This window comes from Cyrtonyx montezumae, unplaced genomic scaffold (genome assembly GCF_038088225.1).
Source record: "Cyrtonyx montezumae isolate F1298 unplaced genomic scaffold, pur_monq_1.0 scaffold_19, whole genome shotgun sequence".
Classification (NCBI taxonomy): domain Eukaryota; kingdom Metazoa; phylum Chordata; class Aves; order Galliformes; family Odontophoridae; genus Cyrtonyx; species Cyrtonyx montezumae.
The window spans coordinates 3815342-3827505 of record NW_027071925.1 but is presented as its reverse complement, the minus strand read 5'-3'; the positions used below and the strand labels follow the sequence as shown (position 1 = coordinate 3827505).

Below are 12164 nucleotides of genomic sequence, written 5' to 3'. Positions count from 1 at the left end.
TCATTCCAGTTTACACCCCAAATTATTGGCAACGCAGAGCAAACTCTGATCTGACACCTGGGGGCTGGGGCCCCCATCTTACATCGGTCAGAATTTGCTTTATGCCCTAAACCACCGGGATTTGTAGCACTTCCAGCCTGGATATGAAGCAGCAAGAAGGAGAGGGTTTGTAACACATCTATAGGAGCCCTCCAAACCCCTCTGTGAGCTGCACATCAGCACCCAGCTATGGGGCAGGAGCAGCAGCAGCACAGCCCATGCTCTCAGTGCTGCTCCCCTGGGGCTGCAGGGGTGGAAAAGGAAAAAAGCACCGGATCCCAGCGAAGCAGCTGAAAGCTGCAAGGAGCAGAATCTCACAGCTCTGGTTTGGGCAGTGCAGGGAAGGGAGGGATCATGGCTGGAGTGCACCGTTCCCCCACGGAGCCATCCATCCACCCACAGCCAAACAAAACGGGGCAAAGGACCAGATCCCCTCTATTTACTCTGGCACAACTCCTTGCAGCGAATGGTAGGGTTTCGGCCTGAAGAAATGACATTTGGGGCTCAGACACAGCCCACATTCCAGATCTCTTCCCACAGATGTGCAGTGCAGGTCAGGGTTACCTTCCTCTTCCACCCAGCACATCGTCTCTGCACATCTCCAGCATCCTTATCCAGCAAGGCACTGCTGACACCAAGTCCTCTGCTGCTATCCAACAGCCCTGATGCTCACACTGCGTCACCACTACTGCCTCGTGCAGAGCTTGCTCTGCACAAGTCTGGTGCAAGTGAAACAAAGCATTTCCGAGATAGGAGCTCCGGATACAGGGACTGAATTCCCATCAGGGCAGTGTTCCCGCTGGCCATGCTGATTTCTCACTGGAAGTCCTACTCCTCCTTTCCCAGCGCTTCAGGAGGAGCAGAGGAGGAACAAGGAGCAGCTTCGGGCACATCCCAGTGGATGTGTACTAATCCTCCTGCCCTGCCCTGTGGTTGGATTGCTGCATTCAGATCCTTCAGCCCCATTTGAGGGCTGAAAGCAGTGGCTGTTTGCTGGGGACAGGCACCTCTGTGGGCACAGAACACCCACCCACAGCAACAGGAGCTCTCCAAGCTGCAGTGTTTATGTAAACGTGGCTATAACTCCAACCATCTTGGCTTTGCGCCTGCCTGTTTTTCACATTCGTTTTTTTTTCCCCTTGGCTCCCTTTGAATATATCACTATGACTTCCAGCTTATCCTTTGGGGAACACACACACACACATATATATACAGTCTATTTAGCTCAACGGGCCATTTTTCCACCCCTGTTGACCGTTGGTGCGTCACCACTGACTCATTCACGCCAGAAAAGAATCCGGCCCCATATATTTTTCTCTTTAGGTCTACATCACCCAGCATTATGATTCTGTAAAGCGAGCTTTGGGAGGTAGGTAGCAAACTAATCCCAGGAAAAATAAACTCAGAGCAAGGCAGGGCACGCTAAAACAGGAGCCACACTGTGCTGTCTCTGCTACGCCGTCAAGGCAGAGCTGGAAAAGCTCCTTTAGGACATGTGAATGGGCTCTGTGCCTGAGGTCTCTGCCTTTCCCAGATGGGACACGGGTTTGGGAGCGGCTGTTGTTAATTGTTGCTTGTCCCTGGTGTTCTAAGGGGTTTAATTATTGATTGTGCCTAAGAAACACTGTTTGCCCCGGGACCTACTGATGGCACCTCTTTGTTGTTTGAAAGGCACTCGAAGCTATGGGGTGCATTTACAGCTCACGTGAGCCCAGGGTGCTTGAATAACTGGGAGTTTAATGGCATCAAAATCCCCTGGAATATCAGGGTCCTCCAAAATGTGAGGGGAAGTCTGACAGAAAGGTTTCTGTCAGCAATTCCCCATGAATGTCCCTCCTACGAGCACATCCTCAGAACTGCTCTGTGCTCCAAGGGATGCTGGTGCTTCTCAGCCTCTTCCTTCTCCCAGCAGCGATGTTTGGATGTGGTGCAGAACAGCCCAGGGCTCCAGCGCACGTAGGAAGGACCACGGCTTTTCCACAGCGTGCCAAACATGAGGGATGCTGGGGTCCTCACTTCTGGCTTGTGGCACTGAGCGGCTATGGACGTGGGTTAGTGCTGGGACGTAGGTTGGCAGTGGGACTCCCATTGACCATCGTTCAGGTTGACACTTGGTGATCATGAAGGCCTCTTCCAACCCAGACAATTCCATGCTGCAGTTTTGGAAAGTGCTTGGCCAAGAGGGGCTGCCCTGTGACTCCTGATGTAGGGAGGGAAGCCATGATGTGTGCGCTGCAGGAAGGGCTCCTTTGGGCCTTCTCCTTGGGCAGTTACCTGCGCTTCAGGACCGAAACGCAGTCCTTCTTCAGCGGCCCGATCTGCAGGTGAGCATCAACACTCTCCAGAAAGAAGGCTGGTTTCAGCTTGAGGGAAAACAGGGAGGCAAACTGCTGGTTGATCTTGTATTGGAAAGGGTCTGACTGAGCCTTCCCAAGAGAGCAAGCCTTGAGTTGCTTCAGGCAGGTCATCTTTGAGTCCTTGACTCCATAGAAGGTCAAAGCCTTCTCTGAATACTCCAAGAAGACCCCGATTGTGTGGAAAAATGGCTGCTGGATGACAAACTCTGAGCCACCGAACCAGGCGGCGTAGTTCTGCCCGTTCCACTGCAGGCAGCAGGACCACGTGTTGCGGCCCAGGCGGCTCTGGTCATAGCTGACCTGCGGGTTGAAGTCCTCGGCGATGACGCCAATGCTGACCCAGCCATCGATGAGCTCCACCTCCCAGTAGTAGTTGCCCCGGTTCATGAGGTTCACTCCCAGCACTTGCTCGCAGTTGATAAAACGGGTCGGGCTCTCTGGGTAGGGGATGGGGCACAGCACTCGCTTGGCTCCCTTGGTGCCAAAGAGCTGGATGAACTTGTCGGCTGTATCGCTGTCCAGGTCGATGATGAAGGCAACTGCATGGGGCAGGGAGAAGACACGAGGATGAAGAGAGAGGAAATTCCCCCAGCTCTCCCTGCTCTGGCACTCAGCAATTCCTATGCTCTTTTTTGTCTCTCATCAGCTCACAATCTGCAGCATCCTTAAGCCATCACCCCATCCTCTTCCTTTTAAATTATATAATCACAGAAAGGCTCAGGTTGGAAGGGGCCTTAAAGGTCATTCAGCTCATCCAGTTCCACCCTGTATGGGAACTGCTGAATCACAGCCTGAACCACTGATGGATCACCTGAGGTGAGCATTGAGTCAGCCTCAGGAGCACAGGTGAAGGCAATGCACCTGTGTGACCAGAAGGGGTGGAGTCTGAATCCACCTCTCCCAGACCCCATTTAAGGGCTGAGCAGCACTGGGGAAGGATCTCTTGTTGGAGATCCCTCCTTTGTACAGATTTTCCCTGTGAGCCTCAATCCTTGGAGACAGGTGAGCATTTCTCTTTATATCAATTGCCTCTTTTCCAACTTGATAATCCTTCTAAATTACATCATCTATAAGATATCTTGGCTTGCAATACCATTTGGTATTATTTATTTTCTTAGCTTTACACCATACTCACCCCTTGCTGTGGGCTGGGTGACACCCTCAGCTCAGGGATGGGACACCCTCAGCTCTGGGCAGTTCTACAGCCTCAGTTCCCTATGAGTAAAGAACCTCTTGCTAACATCTAACCCAAATCTCTTCTCTTTTAGATTAAAGCCATTCCCCATTGTCCAATCGCTATTAGATGGTGTAAAAACTCCGCGGCTGATTTCAGCTGTTGAGGATAGGGGTACTCTAAGCTGTGGCATTCCCATACACAGATGAAAACAGGTCAATGGGTAGAGGAGAGAGCAAGTGGACTGCTCAGTCACACTACTGGATATCAGAGAACCCACTTAACAGAGCAGTGGTAGGAAAATCCCATGTGAAAGCAGGCTTTAAGCAACCTGAGAGCACAAGAAGGCAGGAGAGCTTGAGGTCTCCCATCTCCTGACTCAATTTAGACCGTCCTCTTCTTTACCCCTTCCTTACCACTACAGTGCTCCCTGCACAGCCCCCAGATTACCCCTCTGCTTCATGCAATTGATGCTGACCAGCATCTGACCCAAAGCAGATGCACCAACCCTGATCTAATTTAACACAGGATCCAATTTGCTGGAATGCAGCAGAAATGACATGGTGTGCTCACAGCCCCGTGGCAGCTGCTCTGGCAGAACCACAGGCTGGGGAAAAAAAAAATAAAAATCACCTAAACAGATTATGGCTGTTGTCAGGAAAGAGAGGAGACTTCCCTGTTAGCTGAGCAATATTTCCTCTGGCACGCAGCAGTGGGGCCAGTGCCTGTGGGACTGAGGATGGACCATAGCAACAACTGTCAAAGCAAAACCTTCTCTTACATTTCAGGAAGTAATCGCGGCTCTCCAGGCAGGCAGGATTGTTCGACTTGTCTGGAAACTGAGACTTGGTCATCACTGGGGGAAAAAAAGAGACAGAAGGGTTTGTCACAGCAAAGATGCTGGCACCAACCGGGGTGCTCCCAAAGCATCACCCCTGCGGACCCACTGGCATCCAGGAAAACGAGGGACAAGAGAGAGCTCGACCTAAATGAGAGCACAGGAGGGAGCACCCTGGACCTCCAGCTGCTGTGGTTTCTAACCTTGCAGCTCAGGGAGCCCACAGCCTGCACAATGAAGGGGGCTGTCTGTCCTGGGAAGGAACAGTCCCCTTTCATGGCGTTTTGGCCACCTGCCCCCTCCCGCAGGGCTGTGCCTAGCTCTCAGGCTGTTTGTTGCCTCTCAACTCTTTGGTCTCCGTGGAAAAATTCATAAAACCTCAAGGAGGAGGTGTTAGCCCAGACAGCGATTGTGCAACTGTGCCTGGGAGAGGGGCCAGCGCCTGCAGGAGCCCCCGAGCCCACAGGCATCCCCTGGCCCCATACGGAGGGGGATGCACCCTTGGGTTCCACGCATGAGCGTAGGGCCAGGGGGGGCACAGACCTTCCTCCGTCTTTGGGAAGCTCATCCCATCCACTCCTTTCCCCTGCAAACAGTCCCACTGGCTTTTGCAGGCAGCTGACAGTGCATCCTTGATGGCACAGACGGCTTGGGAGCACTTGGTGAAGTTGAGCTCGTTCTGGAAGCTCGGAGCTGGAGAGAGGTTGTCTTCCATGGCTATTTTTAAGGCTTGAAACTCCTGAGCCAAAAAGACAGAGTTTTAGGAGGTTTCAAACAAGCCGAAGCTGCCTCTTGTTCCACAACCCCACCCAGCCCTGGAGGATTTGGGAACTGGCAGCTCGCAGACTTGGCCCCAAAGCAGCCTTGCAGAAGGGAGGAGAGCGGCCACGTGTCCCTGGCTCCTTCTCCTCGCTCCCTTTCAAACCCAGGCTCAGGCCATGCCCGTCTGAAGAGCAGTGTCTCCTTCTCAGAACGTCAAGGAATACTGCACGGGGCAGTGGGGCACCCCAAGCCTGGGTACTGAGCCTGGGCTGCAGTCCTGGCCATGGTGGAGGTGAGGACAGAGGAGGACAAAGCTCTGGCAGCTCAGCCTTGTAGCAATGGGAAATGAGAGGACGCTGCAAACGGGAGGGAGACCCCACAGCCTCACATCCCTCCCCCCTAGCACCCAGACCTGTGTCAGGGGACCAAACCCAACAGACATCACCTGCCCCCTGTGCCCACCACGCACCTGGAGGAAGTAGACGGTGTCGGTGCTGGCGACGTTCTCCAGGTTCTGCTTGCCCTGGGCCAGCTTGGCTCGCCTCTCCTCCTTCCAGCGGAGGTCGGCCTCGGCCTCCCCCAGCATGGAGCGCTCGCTGTCCTCAATGAAGGTGCCCACCTCCTTCTGGAAGGTGGCCAGCAGCTCGGAGGCTTCTGCAAAGAGCTTCTCAACCCGCTCCTTCTCTTTGCTGGCGACACCCTGAGCAGGAGGAGAAGAGGGGGCGGCATCATTGCAAGTAGGGGAGGGGGCACCCAGGTCCCTCCCGGCAGCGCCCCATTAATGGAGCAGGGGTGTCCCAGGCACCTTAATGAGCTCCACCATCTTCCTGGTCTGTGCGATGGTGACCGCCAGCTCCTCCAGCTCCCTGTCCACACTGCTGAGGAATTTGGCTTGCTGGGCCTGCAGGCACAAAGGATGAGTGCTGAGCTCCACATCCATGGGAAGCAGAGCACAATGATTAACCCCCCCTCACTCCCCCCCCTTTTGCTATTGGGTGTGTAGGAATCACAAGTTACTTTCCCTATTTCCACCTCGTGCAACCCACTAAACCCACCCAACCTGTGAACATCCCTCCTACTGCATGCTCAGTGAGGTCCCCAGGGCTGGAAAAAGCTAACTGGGACCAGTACAGAAACTCAGCGCTGCATTCCCGGGACATTTCTTGTTAAGAGCAAAACAAAACATCTCAGGAGCACGAGGTGCTGCTGGGCTGCAAAGGAAGCACTGTCCCAGCACGGTGCTTCCTGATGGCTATTGTTAGCCCCTTGGGAGCCAGGGGAGCATCACATGTATTACTGGGCTGGTTTCCTCCAGTGCTCAGCCTGGGGAGGGGGGAAAGGTGATTTCCCAGTCACTCCTTCCCACCCTGCAGACAGCATTGATGGTGAACAATGCCTGTTGAGCGTTGAAAGCTTTCTATTTCAAGGGATCTATGAGTAACAGAAGGGCTTCCCCACGGCCCCAAGAGCCCACATAGGAGGAGCAGCCAGATTGGGTCTGCTGCTGGACGTCTGCACGTCCCCCTGGGAAAGGGGTCAGTGCCTCGACAGCCCCACGCTGAGACAGGGATGCCCCCACACCGCCAGCTCCGTCTGCCCGCGCTCGGAACCACGGGGAGGATCGTGGGTGCGAACTTAGGAGGTGACTCAGCCGCATCTGGGAATGGGAGTGACGGAAAAAATCCCCGCTGCCAAAAGGAGCAACACAAAGGGCTCATGGAGCGGGAGAGGAGGGCGGGCAGCGAGCCAGGGCGAGGGAAAAAAACGCCTTGATGGAGCTGTGGGAACGAGACGGGGAAGGCAGGCACCCAGAAGGGGCGGCTGGGGTGGGGGTCTTTTGATGGCTGCACCCCCAGACTCACAGAGAGGGCAGGACTGAGTGTAATGTCTCAGCAATGGGGTGCATGCAAAGCAGCCCACGGGTGGGGGTAAGGTCTCACCCCATCCAGAGAGTTCCATGTGCCAGGGTGGGACCCCGAATGGGGACATGCATGCAGCCCTCCCACCCCCAAGAACACAGCACCCTGCTTTATCCCCCTGACATGCAGCCACCACCATGCAGCACCTGAGGGTGGGGGGGGTCCCAGGTGCCCTCACCCCCAGACTTAAACCCATAGGGACTGTAAGGCCCGTCCGTTTCCCCCCCCAACTCTTTCCCACCGCACGCACGGGACACCGTGCCACCCCTGTGCTGGGCTGAGCTCCTCCACGGGGTCTGGGTCCCCACGCAGGACCACAATTACACCCCTCGACCCCTCTCCACGGGGGGGGTGGGCCGCCCACCCTCTGCCCCCCACGCACCTCCTTGAGCTCCCGCTCCTTCTCGAGTGGCACCACGTCGTGGCCGCGGTGCTCGTGGGCGCGGCAGCGGGCACACACGCAGGTCTGCTCGGCCCGGCAGAAGCCGTCGAGGGGCTGCAGGTGCCGCGGGCACAGCCCTTCTTCCAGGCGCCGCAATGGGGCTACGAGACGGTGCGAACGGAACGCGGGGGAGCGGCGGTGGGGCTCCAGGTGGGCCCCGCAAAATGACGCCAGGCACACCAGGCACGAGCGGGCCGCCGCCGCCCGACCCCCCTCGGGGCACACGTCGCACAACACCGCCGCGTCCCCCCCCTCCAGCTCCGCTTCTCCCTCCGGTTCCTCTTCGGCTCCCGGTGCCATCCCCGAGGGCGAGGACCCGGCTCCGGTGGGTCCCGTTCCGCTGTAGCCGGCACTACCGGGCGGGGATCCGGCCCCGGATTGGGGGGATGGGATACTCGGGGGGGTCCCCGCGCCGTCGGGAGTTGTCCCGGCCCCTGCGGCCCCCAGCAGCGGCAGCACCTCGCACAGGGCGCGGTTCTTGCTGAGCCGCAGAGCCGCCGGGAAGGGCTCCTGGCACAGCGGGCAGCGTGCCGCCCCGCCCGCCGCCCCGTCGGGGGGGCCCGTCCTCCCGCGGAGCTTCCCTAGGCAGCCTTGGCAGAAGTTATGTCCGCACGGCACCGTCACCGGGTCCTTCAGGAGATCCAAGCAGATGGGGCAACCGAAAGGACCGTCGGGCAAACCCGGCACGGCCAACGCCAACCGCAGAGCCGCGGCGGTGGCGGCGGAGGAGACCGCCGGGGCTCTCCCGGGCGCACCCTCCATCCCTGCGAGCCCTGACCTAGCGGCCCCACCGGCGAAATGGGGCGGGAGGACACCGCGCTCCGCCCGCCCGCTCCGCCCTCTGCCGTCGGGGGTGGGGGGTGTGGGGATCGGGGCCGCCCGCCGCCCCCGAGGGGGTCCGGGAACCGTGCGGAGGGGTCTGCGCTCTCCCTGCTCCGAGTGGGTGCCCTGTGTCCGTGTCACCGTGTCCGTGGACCAGAAGGGCCCCGTCCATCCCAAAGCAAGACCCGTCTGGCCACCAGAAAGGAGCTTTCTCTTTCTAAGCCTTTTTATTACCCAAACAAGCGGCCCCGATTCTCCCCTCTGCACAACACCAGCACCGTGGGGGCCGGTGCCGTTTCACCCGCTCGCTGCACACCAGCGTCCCCGGGGATGAGGAGCTTCAAAGCTTCGGGGTTTTATTCTGGGTCAGATCAGCCTTGGGGCAGAGATGTAGGAAACCACGTTTCCTTTCCTCTGCGCCGCCGTAAATAGAGCCCTGGCTCTTTCTGCTGCTGGACGTGCGGGGACGCAGTGACAGGAGCACCCAGCCCAGCCCCACCACCACTGAGGTCACACCAGTAGGAAACAGAACTTTATTGGGGAAAGTGGCTTCTTCCAGTGAGAAAAGGGCAGCTCTGCCACCTCTGAAAGCAGCAGGGGGGTGGGTGGGTTGGGGGGGGGGGGAAGGCGGGCAGGGGGCACAGGACCTGCCTGCAGCCTTCCCCCGTGCTCCTCAAACCCCTGTTCTCTCCAGGGCAAAAGGGAATCCCACCTCTGCATCCCACCCGAAGGGGCGCACACAGCGATTGGGGTCTACATCCCCACTGCACCACCGTTACCCGTGTGTCTTTTCCCCTACCCCCCATCACGGCCCCAGCTCTCGCTCAGGGCCCCCCAGGTCCCTGTGGCACAGCGCGACAGCGCGGCCCTCGCACAGCCAGAACACGGGGAACAGCGGCTCCGTGAAGACGGCGTGGAAGGAGTGGATGAGCTGCACCCCCTCCCCGAGGCCATAGAAGGAGAGCAGCCCATGCTCATAATCCAGGCAGACCCCCAGCTCGGTGTAGAGCCGCTGCTGGATCTTCTCCTCCCGTCCTTTGTGCCAGGCTAGGTAGCCATCCTCCCTCACCTGCAGCCCCCACGAGCCGCCGTCCAGCCCGATGTTGAACTTGTGTCCCACGGCACGGTGCCGGGGGAGCCCACCATACGTCACCCCCAGCACCACGGAGTGGCTGGAGATGGTCACCTCCCAGTAGTGGCGGCCCTGCCCGTAGCTCTGGGCACACAGCACCTGCCAGGGCTCGAAGCGGCGGCCACGCTCCTGCCAACCCATGGCGGCAACGGGGCCGTGCTTGGCTCTGCGCTGACCCCGCGACAGCTCCAGGTATTTGTTGGCCGTGTCGGGATCGAAGGTGAGGTTTCGGTGCTCTGGGGACGGCGATGACGTGAGGATGCTTCACCCCATCCCGAAGCCCCAGGCTTGTGGCAGCCCCCTGGCAGCAGCCCCCGCTACAAATGGGTTTGAGGAGGGAGTATAGGATGGCAGGATTTGCTCCCATCAGCCCCAGCACCACGGGGCGACCTGGGCCCACTGGGTGTTCTGGGCTCAAGTCTGCTGCTAATAAACAACATTGTGTTTATAACACTGAGGACAGTTCACAGGGCTTGGTGGAAGAAATCCTTATAGGTCCTGTACGCAGTGACTGCCTTGCTGGGAAAAGCGACCCCACCAAAGCGCCGTAAGTATTGTCCGTTTTCAGAAGGGAGGAGATAATGGGAAAGGGAGAGCTTAGGAAACGGTCCCTAAGGAATGGGAAGGGGTGTTGGGGGCTGAGTGTAGGGTGGGTGGGCTCCACATCAGCCCTGCACATCCCTCTGGGTGCCGGGACTGCCTGCTCTGGGAAAGTACTGCATCCAAATCCGGGCAATTGGGAAAGGTGAAGATGGGGTGAGATTTAGGGCGTGATCTGCAGGGGCTGATCCCATGCCAGACACTGTAGGGAAGCCATCCCTGGTGCTGCTGCCCCCTAAAGAGCCCCTCCCCAGCCCTGCAGTATTCCCCCATCCCCCCCTCACCCTTCAGCAGCTCAGCACGCAGCCGGCACATGGGGACAGGGGTGGACATCACCTTCGGCGCTGTCTCCTCCTCAGGCTGCACTGGACCTGTGGGTGACGGGGACGGGCATGTAGGGTGATGTTCCCCAACTGCTCGGAGGGCAGAGGAGGAGGGAACCCATTGGGTTCACGCTTGGGTGTGGGCAGGAGAGGACATGCAGGAGCTACCCAGCCCCTCCTGTACCCCGATACCTGTCCCCATCCCAGCTGTCCCAGCATGGTGACAGCGACCAGGGCGAGGTGAAGCCTTTTAGGGCAGCCTGAAGCTCACCTGGGGCAATGGGGTCAGGGGCTTTGGGGGTGCTGGGGCCCAGCGAGGCGGGCAGCTCCTCCAGCAGCAGCCTGCAGGTAGCAGTGAGGATCTCACTCACGGGCTCCACCACAATGGCCACGTTGAAGTCCACCAGCGGTGGCACCTCCATGCTCTGCGGGGCCAGGAGCTGCGGGAACTCCTGCAGATGGACACTTGGATATCTGGAGAGGTGCGGCAGCCCCCAAACCTGCATGGGCAGCCCCAGAATGCCCATTTTCTGTCCTTATGGGTGGGATTTGGGGTACCTTGAGGAAGGCCTGGTGGTCAGTGCAGTCCAGCAGGCGCTGTACCTGGTCCCTGTGCTGCCCAAGGGCCTCCAGTTGATCCTTCAATGCGCTCCGGTCCTTTTCTATGTGCCCCAGAGCTTCCAGTTCCTCCTGCTCCACTTTGGCCACCATCTGCCCCTGGAACTTGGCCAGTGCTTCCTCCAGGTGGGCAAACTTGCTCAGGAGCACGGCTCGGAGCCTCTCAGAGGAGTCCTGCAGGGAGAGGAAGGCCGTGACGTCCAGACTGCTCCCACCCATCCCAGCCCTGGGATGGCTGTGGCCTCACCTTGATGCTCTGAGTCCGCTCCTCCAGCTCCTGCAGCGCCTGCTCCATTCTCTCCGTTTCCCTCTGCACTTCTCCCAGCGACCTTTCCAGCAGAGCCTGCGGAGGAAGCCACCCCGTGCTGCAGCCCCTTGGCCCCCAGGACCAGGCTGGAAGCAGGGAGCCTTCATCCCTTTGCTGCTTAATGCCCTCACAGCCGCTTCCTCTAACCCAGAGGGATCGCAACACAACAGCATTTACCCTATGCAGCAGGGTTCCCCCCACTCCACGTGCATTTCGGGGCGACTCCAGTCCCTGCAGCCCCACAGCTCAGCACACAGAACCCCCCGCCCTCCATGCTCCCCCCCCCCATGTGCTCCCCACCTGCTTCCTGGCACGCTCATCCTCAAACAGAGCCCTGCGGTGCCACTGGCACTGCCGCACACTGCACACGCAGCAGATGCAGCGCTGCTCGTCCTCGCAGTACAGCTCCAGTGGGTGCCCGTGCTGCGGGCACATCCCCACGTGGACCACCTCGCAGCCTTCCTCCTGCGCCCTGCCCACTCGTGCCAGCTCCACCACGTCGCTCAGCGTCACGTTCTTCTTCAGCTCCACGTGCCCCTCGCAGCTGTAGCGGCACTCGGGGCACGTGTAGCCCCGCCTGGCCCCGCTGCCCGCCCGCTCCTGCTTGTTCCTGTGGTTGTCGATGCAGCGCTCGCAGAAGTTGTGCCCGCAGGGTAAGGTGACGGGCACCCTGAAGAGCTCCAGGCAGATGGAGCACTGCAGTTTGTCCTCCAGCTTCAGCGAGTTGGAAGAGGCCATGCTGGGCTTGGGATGGGGGAGAGGAGCAGGCACCGCGGAGCAGGAAGAGATGCGTGACGCCAAGCACAGGGGCGGGACAGCGCTCCGTGCCTG

The 12164-nt window shown here is 59.0% G+C and overlaps 1 protein-coding gene across 1 annotated transcript; it reads right to left on the bottom strand.

Annotated features, from left to right (window-relative positions):
* Positions 1 to 878: 878 nt before the first annotated feature.
* Positions 879 to 12095, bottom strand: TRIM47 (tripartite motif containing 47). The gene is made up of 12 exons (XM_065735640.1): positions 11634 to 12095; positions 11274 to 11369; positions 10967 to 11200; positions 10680 to 10860; positions 10370 to 10456; positions 9163 to 9721; positions 7472 to 8309; positions 5976 to 6071; positions 5640 to 5870; positions 4952 to 5147; positions 4352 to 4426; positions 879 to 2935 (listed from the first exon to the last, which is right to left on the bottom strand). Exons 1-12 carry the CDS (start codon positions 12069 to 12071, stop codon positions 2310 to 2312), a joined length of 3657 nt encoding a protein of 1218 aa, XP_065591712.1. The 5' UTR covers positions 12072 to 12095; the 3' UTR covers positions 879 to 2309.
* Between the last annotated feature and the right edge of the window lie 69 nt (positions 12096 to 12164).

What these genes read in the sequence shown, in the direction of transcription:
- TRIM47 (XM_065735640.1), bottom strand. Translation starts at nt 12,071, where the DNA reads ATGGCCTCTTCCAACTCGCTGAAGCTGGAGGACAAACTGCAGTGCTCC. An exon ending in ACCACCAGGCCTTCCTCAAG is followed by an intron (nt 10,861 to 10,966) that starts GTACCCCAAATC and finishes GTCCATCTGCAG; the next exon opens with GAGTTCCCGCAGCTCCTGGC. An exon ending in AGATGGTGGAGCTCATTAAG is followed by an intron (nt 5,871 to 5,975) that starts GTGCCTGGGACA and finishes CCTCCTGCTCAG; the next exon opens with GGTGTCGCCAGCAAAGAGAA.